This window comes from Parasteatoda tepidariorum, chromosome 4 (assembly GCF_043381705.1).
Source record: "Parasteatoda tepidariorum isolate YZ-2023 chromosome 4, CAS_Ptep_4.0, whole genome shotgun sequence".
Classification (NCBI taxonomy): domain Eukaryota; kingdom Metazoa; phylum Arthropoda; class Arachnida; order Araneae; family Theridiidae; genus Parasteatoda; species Parasteatoda tepidariorum.
In genome coordinates, this window is record NC_092207.1 from 32,823,310 (window position 1) to 32,831,887 (window position 8,578).

The 8,578-nt window shown below is 36.6% G+C and overlaps 1 protein-coding gene across 1 annotated transcript; it reads right to left on the minus strand.

The window, feature by feature from the left end:
• Positions 1–6,539: 6,539 nt before the first annotated feature.
• On the minus strand, positions 6,540–7,130 carry LOC107442812 (uncharacterized). Its single transcript, XM_016056472.1, has one exon. It carries the CDS (start codon positions 7,128–7,130, stop codon positions 6,540–6,542), a length of 591 nt encoding a protein of 196 aa, XP_015911958.1.
• Positions 7,131–8,578: the final 1,448 nt, after the last annotated feature.

Genomic DNA, 8,578 nt, shown 5'->3' on the forward strand with positions numbered 1-8,578 from the left:
AAGTTACTTAACTCTGGGTTAGAGTAACTGGCAGTTACGTACACGGTGAAATGAAATTTTGGACTCTAACCTAGAGTTGCTCTCATAAAACCTGTTTTGAACTCTGACTGAGGGTTAGGGTCAATGGTGAATACGGGCGTTAAAGTTACTTAACTCTGGGTTAGAGTAACTCGCAGTTACGTACACGGTGAAATGAAATTTTGGACTCTGACCTAGAGTTGCTCTCATAAAACCTGTTTTGAACTCTGACTGAGGGTTAGGGTCAATTAGGTTACGAAATCAAACACAAAAACGTACTTTCTTTGAATAAACATACACTTTTTTTTTTTTTACATATTTGGAATCTAGACACTTGAAATAGGGGGTATTAAATTGGGTCGCAATAAAGGTTTATATATTTGGCGATAGTCCAGAAAACCGCCAAAATAAATCGCCAGCGCAAATGAATATTTTAAGACAACCCATTTACTAATTCAAAAGACGAATGCTTAATTTTACTAGGTTGCTAGGCAACCAAGCTCTGACTGTAAAAAAATTGAAATAATGTTCTGTGATTGCTGAAAGAGGTTTAATTAATTGTTAATAGAAAATATCTCGAAGTTTCTAGGCAATAGACAATTTTTAAGCTGATTTCTGTCCAAAAAGCAAAAAAATTTTTTAATTTAATCTTCTTTGAAAGGAAAACTTGAATCAATTTATAAATTATGTATGATTTTCTAAGTTTTTAGAATTTAAATACATGAACTTTTTATCTGATATTATTTACATTATGTTATTTTTGCTATATTTATTCGAGGATTTCTAGGTTACATGGTTTTCTTTGGATAACGATGATTAGCAAATAGCATCCTCAAGTTTCGATACATTCTGAAACTTACATTCGCAAATTCACCATAAAATGTCGCACAGCATATTTCTCAATTACGATAAGCTACATTTACCACCAAATACTGCTAACATAATTATTTTTGTTTTCTTATATATATGTGTTACTCTCTTTTTAAACAGAGCTCTTAAGATACTGAAATGGGGGTACAGAAACTTAAAAGATAAAATATTTAATTTCATTAACTCAAAATATCTGGTCTCAAAATGTTAATTTTTAAGTTAAATATATCTTTTACAATATTGATGCTCTTACGTTTTTAAAGACCACATGAATCCTGTTAAAATATTAAAATGCATATGTTTACTTTAACGAGTGTAAAATGCTTATCAAAATAATGATCAAGACCCAAATGTAAAACAGCATAATTGACGAAAAAAACTCAAATGGCTTCAAAACATATGAAGAGGGAAGTAAAAGTCGACATGTTTCGAGCGTTTAAAGTAAGCGCCCATTCTCAAGACTTGTCAGGCTTAAATAACTTGTGACTTTTATTATTGGACGATCAAAACATGTCCATTTTTATTATCATCTATTATTTTCTAAAATCAATGAAGTTTTTATACTTTCGATTCAGTTTCTTGGGATTATCCATTTAGTTACACAACATATTAAATTATTTCACTCGATATTAAAATAAGTTTTACACAAGTTATAGGCACAAGTTCTTAGATTAAAAAAATAATAATTCACTACTTTGTAAAAAAATCAATGCAGTAAAAGAAAAAAATGTTTTTTTTGCTGCAACCTTAACATTTTGAATTAAGGACATAAAAAAATTCCGTTTACAATTTAAATTTCAAAAGTCGAATGTGAAAATGGAATGTCCCCTAGTACCAGGAATCGAAATTAAATAGTTACAAGGACAATTATTTCAAACAAGTTAGCGTTTCCGTTTTACTCGAAGTTGTTCGAAAAGGCATTTTTTATATATCGATTCCAAAGTTTATTCTACATATATTTTAGGGTATACTTTCGGAGTATTTCGATCGAGTTTTTTTTGCACCCTTATTTGCTTAAAATTATTAAATAATTTGCTTAAAATAAATTATTCAAGCTACCTGATTTAATGCATTTATAGTATAATAGTAAACGGGGCTTCCACCGCATATCCTTAACCTTAGAACCGCTATCATTAAATAAATGGAATAAGCTTAGATAAATGATAAAAGTTAATTTTTTCCTCGTTTTAATTTTCAAGGAATAATATGCTTCGCTCAAACAGATTTCATTCTGGAAATAGCGAAATTATTGAGTAGGTCCCTTGAAGCAATATCATTTTTATCCTCTTTTGACGAAATATAGAAAAAAATGGTTTTCGCAGTTTCTGTAAAAAGTATGTTAGCCTTCTTGCCACTTTTTTTTTTTTAAACATAAGTTCGGAAATTGCATATTTCTTATAGCATTTTTTTAAAATCAGATGACTCTAAAATTGGCACGGCGTCTGAATCTTCTTACAAATTTCAATTTTTAGTATTTCCTGCCTAATAAAATAGGGCATTTTCCTAATAACAAATTATACTACAATAATATCTTGGGAATCGTGCTAAAGTAAAAAATTAAACGAAATAGTTTAGTTTATTATCAGGAAAAAAATCTACTTGGTATCATAAAGAAAGAGTAAAAGATATAATGAAATAATTAGTCAATCACACGTCGTCAGATAATTAAAAATTTAATTTCACAATTAAGATGTTAGGACGACATTTAAGATACTGAGATATTTTAAGACGTTTAAAAATTTTGGCTACGTATTCGACAGCTTTTTATGTTCGGTATCTTTACTCTTTGTAGTGACTTATAAAACATCAATACTACTTTAGATAATCTATGTTGAAGTCACAAGAGAAAAAAAAAAAGTCAATCAATAATTTATATTCTTTTTTCGAAAAAAAAATTACATGCTTAGTAAATAATCAGCTGTTTTGCATTAAATAATTTTAAACAGCAGAATGTTTTTAATTTCTTAACAAGGTTTTATTCTTAGCTAGCAGACAATTATTCTTTCAAAAAAAAATAATTTAAATTAAAAACTATAATTTAAAAAGGAACTTTACTTTAAAGAAAACCTAAATTAAAGTACTAAACAAATTTATTAGTATATTAATGAAGAAATAATAAACGTAAAAGTGTAAAGAATAAGATTTTCAAAAATGTTAAAATTCAATTAAATGGTAAAATAGTTCTGCGAAGCACTTCCGGAAATTTATTTTAAGATTAAGACGATATAGGGTAAACCAACCAGTGAAGGAACGTTTCATAGATATTTTTTAAAAATAAGATTTTAGACGTTTTAATTTAGATTGATTGGTAACAGTAGCTTACTAACTAACAATAGGAAGTCATCTAACAATGCATTGAGTTACCTGGTCTTTGAGTCTTCTCTGGAAAAAGTTTTGAATTTGTTAGTATCTGTTCAAAGCCTTGTTTCTTTGACAAAATTATAAGGTCAGTGTTTGTAGTTATCAGTTTAAAGTACAATTAATTGCATGTAATAATGCTTTTTTTCTCATTGTGAAAAAGAGAATTCAAAATATGGTTATTGAAGTTACGTTTTATTTATTTTAAGCATCATAACATAAGCAAGTACTGAGATTACGGGGGTGTTTATAGGCTGGATTACCAAACGATGAAAACCCAATGAATGAACAAGTGTTCCTTTACTGGGATTTTTTCAAGTTAATGAAAATAAAAGAAATTTTTTAATTTTCTTGTAATTTTAGTCATATTATACATCAAAATTATGTTAAAAATACAAAAAAAAATCCTCTGGAAATAGATTTCCCAGTGAATGAACAGTATGTGTGAAATATGATTTTGCATGGATAATTAGTAGTTCTGCAATATAGAGGACACCTAAAATTCAGTTAAATGTTTGTATAAGTTTCGGTGACGGGAATATAAGACGTCAAATGAAACAATATGACAATGAAACATCCTCTTTAATAGTAAAAGATAACAAACCATCAAGAAACTCACAAACTCCAATTAACAGGTTATTCGCTAAAAAACATTTAAAAGTTGTTATTAAAAGAACAATTAAAACTTAAACTTTCGATTGTAAATATCTCATACTGCAGGTGGGCGTCACCGGGTTGAAGCAGAATATCGGTACGAAGTCTCGGACGCTGCACAACAACCTTCTCGAAGGCAAACTGTTGTCTCCTTAAGTGCTGGACATCAGCCTCTTCACTCCCTGCCTTGGCCGCCGGTATTCATCCGCGCAGGAACTATTCCGGTTCGTCCTCCTACCTTCGGTCTTCGATCCTTCTACTTCGGTTTTTCATGCTATCTCAGCTGTCGCAACCAACAGCCTTTACAGTAGCCCCCTACCAGCGCTAGCGAGACTTTTCCAGCTCATTTATGATACTTTCCCTGAAACTTAACTCGACGGCCTGGTAGTGTCTTAACCTCTTTTGGCATGTCACCAGGCTCTGGGATAGTAGATTCAACCTCTGTAGATTCGCTCATAGCTGTTGATTTGCTTTTAGGAAATATGTCCTGTTCATCACGGGATACATATGCAGGTTTTAGACGATCCACGTTTACCGTACTCTCTGGGCCATGAATAAGAATCCTAAAAACCTTCTCCCCTCGACTCAGCACTTGAAATGGACCTTCGTATGGTGGCTGCAGGCTTTTTTTCAGGACATCGAACCTCAGGAAAACATGACTGCACGACAAAAAGTCTTTACTTACAAAAACTGCTCCATGACCCCGATGTCTGGACTTTACTGGCAGCAACTCCTGCATGGTCTCTTTTAGCTTTCCAACAAAATTTGTGGGATCCGCTGTACCAGTAGACGGACATAAAAATTCTCCAGGCAGTCGTATCGGAGTTCCATAAACCATTTCCGCTGTCGTTGCTTGCAAGTCCTCCTTCCCTGCGGCTCTAAAACCTAAAAGAATGGTAGGTAAAACTCTGGTCCACTGACTTTTACTGTAGGCTCTAATCGCTCCCTTCATCTGTCTGTGAAATCTTTCCACTTGACCATTTCCTGCGGGATGGTAAGGGCTTGTTCGATGACGAGCCGAACCCAGAAACTTAGTCAGTGCATCAATCAGTGAGGCTTCGAACTGTGTTCCCTGATCTGTTGTGATTCGTAGAGGTATTCCAAACCCAGCAATCCATCCAGCATAGAAAGTCTCAGCAACCGATTTGGCCGGTATATCTGCGAGCGGGTAAGCTGCTGGCCACTTGGAAAAACGGTCGACACAAGTAAGACAGTAGCGAAAACCTTCTGATGGCGGCAAGGGACCTACGATGTTGATGTGCACGTGCTCGAACCTGGCATTTGGTGGAACAAATGTACCAAGCTTGCTCTGCGTGTGACGTGTCACCTTAGAACGTTGGCAAGCCAAGCATTGCTGAGCCCATGTCCTAACATCTTTCTTTACACCAGGTCAAACATCTCTTCCACCAACCTTATAGTAGCTTTAGTAAATGGATGTGAAATAGAATGCAGTTTGGAAAAAATGTTTTTTCTGTCCACTTCGGGTACGAATGGTCGAATCCGTTTGGTAGATACATCACAAAACAGCTCCACACCAAGATCACCTATTATGAATGGTTGAAGTACCAAAGATGAGTTACCGGTTTGAGCCAAAATTTCGGCTAGTTCCTGGTTGCCTTTTTGGTTGTTAGCCATTTCTTGAAAATTGATGTGGGAAGGTGTTTCTATGGTAGCAATGTTTACTCTGGACAGCGCATCTGCAACCACGTTATTTATTCCCTTCACGTGTTGAATATCCGTAGTGGCCAATAAAATCCAAATGACGCGATTGTCTTGGCGAACACTTATCTTCCTTTTGTTTAAAGGCATATATAAGCGGCTTGTGGTCAGTGTAGATAGTAAACGGCCGACCTTCTACCATATGCCGAAAGTATTTGACCGCCATGTACGCAGCCAAGAGCTCTCTGTCGTAAGCACTGTACTTTCTTTGAGATGGTGCAAGCTTCTTTGAATAAAAACCAAGTGGTTGCCACTCTTTCTTGATCCGCTGATGCGAAGCAGCACCCATCGCAGTATCTGAAACGTCTACCGCCATCGCCAACTGTGCATTCATGACAGGATGGTACAGCTTGGTTGAATTAGCCAATTCTTTCTTGCTCTTCTCAAACGCAGCAACTGCTACCTCCGACCACTTGATCGCGCTTTTATCATTTTTCTTAGCACCTTTTAAATATTCGTTTAAAATTGCTTGAGTGTGGGCAGCTCTCGGTATGAATCTTCTATGAAAATTCAAGACCGCAAGAAATTGACTCAGCTCTCTAATTGTAACTGGTTGAGGAAAATTAGCAATTGCAGAAACTTTATCAGGAAGCGGAATAATACCCTTTTCTGTTACACAATGCCCTAGGAATTCTACTGAAGACTGTCCCAAGACACATTTGCTTACGTTGAGTGTTACACCATATTCTTTTACCCTCCAAAATCTGAAAAGAGTCTTGCATGTGGGGAACAGGGTACCTATCTGGCACGGTCTCATCATTAAAACGACGAAAATCACTACACGGTCGCCAGTCGCCTTTCTTTTTTTGAACCATGTGTAACGGACTTGCCTAACAGCTCTTGGAAGGCTGACAAACCCCTGATGCTACCAGAAATTTAAACTCTTGTTTTGCAGCTTTCAACTTATCTGGCGATAAACGTCAAGGTTTCGAAAAAATAGGCGGTCCTTTTGTCTGTATCCAATGTTCTACTCCATGCTTAACTTTTCTTGGCGTGACACCTGACCTAATCAGATCAGGAAATTCTGACAACAAATTGTGGAATTTAGAGTTCTCTAAAATTATCTTTACCGTTGAAGCAATCCCAGCATACCGGGTACCTCTTGTTTGCAACTTGGTCAAAGGATCAATTACTGCACCATTTTTGATGTCGACTAATAAACCAAAATTGCGTAAGAAGTCAGCTCCGATAATTGGATGAGGCACGGCAGCGATGATAAAAGGCCAGCTGAACTCTCTTCTGAGTCCGAGGTCTAATTTCAACAGGTGTTGGCCAAACGTTGGAATCGTCGTACCGTTTGCGGCGAACAATTTCATCTGTGAAGAATGGTCACTAGATGCATGAGCAGCACGAGGCATCACAGAGACGTCAGCTCCCGTATCGATGAGATAACGTGAGGATGTAGACTTGTCCGTCAGATAAAGCCGCTGAATCATCGCTTCGCCGTCACCCTTTTGACTGGATGACTGCCTCAGAAGTTTTCCGGTTGGAACGAACAGGGAGGTCGACATTTTGTCACTCGTTGCTTGAATATTATATGATACAAGCAATACTGTGAATTTGCAGACTGTCGGCTTCGGCTAGTAGAGCGTTTCTGACTAGTACTTCTTGACCGGTCACTTGTACGGGCTTCCAACCATGAGAGACGAGCTATGATCTCTGTCAATAAAGACCGTAAATCCGTCTGATCAGTCGAACCAGCAACTACGCTGACTGACTGTACGTTAGTTGTCGTAGCCATAATACCATCCGCTAGCTTGTTCAGGTTATCGTTGGAAATCGCCAAAATCTGTTGAACATTAGTAGGCAACCTCTGCAAAAATTCGTTAATTCTCGCGCCGGCTTTATTCCGCATTTCCAGAAGCAGTCTTGAAGGACGGCGGTCGTCAAGTTGCACCCCCGAAATCAAATCCCTTAAGCGTTGAGCTTCAGATTCAGCATATTGAGAGCACAATTTTTTTTAAGTGCGGTGAAAGGCTCATCCACTGTTGGACTGATAACAATATCGCTGATAATCGCCAGTTCCTCCGGTTGTAGAGCAGAAACTACGTGGTGAAATTTCGTTGACTCTGTAGTTACTCCAGCAAGAGTGAACAGACTTTCAATTTGTCTGAACCACAATTCTGGATTAGCTCTCCAAAAAGGTGGTGGCTTTACAGTGACACGAGCAATTTGTTGATCAGCAGTTTCCGTAGATTCGGGCATTTTTGGCATTAATCCGAAATGTGTAAGTCCAACAATAGAAGCAATTTGTACTCATGACTTGCCAAATATTTTAAAACTTGAAACGTGCCAGCATTTCTCCGTAATCGATCAACTAGTAGAATTTCCCAAATGCAGTTTGCAGAAACAGAAATATACGTATTCGTTCACAGGTCACCAAGTGTATAAGTTTCGGTGATGGGAATATAAGACGTCCAATGAAACATCCTCCTTAATAGTAAAACAAACCATCAAGTAAAACAACCAATAGTATAACAAACCATCAAGAAACTCACAAACTCCTATTAACAGGTTATTCGTTAAAAATTATTTAAAAGTTGTTATTAAAAGAACAATTAAAACTTAAACTTTCTATTGTAAATATCTCATATTGCAGGTGGGCGTCACCGGGTAGAAACGGAATATCGGTACGAAGTCTTGGACTCTGCACAACAACCTTCAAGGCAAACTGTCATCTCCTTAAGTACTGGACATCAGCCTCTTCCCTCCCTGCCTTGGCCGCCGGTTGTGCTCCTCCGCCGGTATTCATCCGCGCAGGAACTATTCCGGTTCGTCCTCCTACCTTCGGTCTTCGATACGATCCTTCGACCTCGGCTTTTCCTGCTATCTCAGCTGTCGCAACCAACAGCCTCTACAACGTTGTATGAATAGTTCCTGTAACAATTTCATTTCAAACTGCAAATTTAATTGCTAAATTTATCTACAGAATTATAATAATCTATTTATTATTTATCTT

What these genes read in the sequence shown, in the direction of transcription:
- LOC107442812 (XM_016056472.1), bottom strand. Translation starts at nt 7,130, where the DNA reads ATGTCGACCTCCCTGTTCGTTCCAACCGGAAAACTTCTGAGGCAGTCA.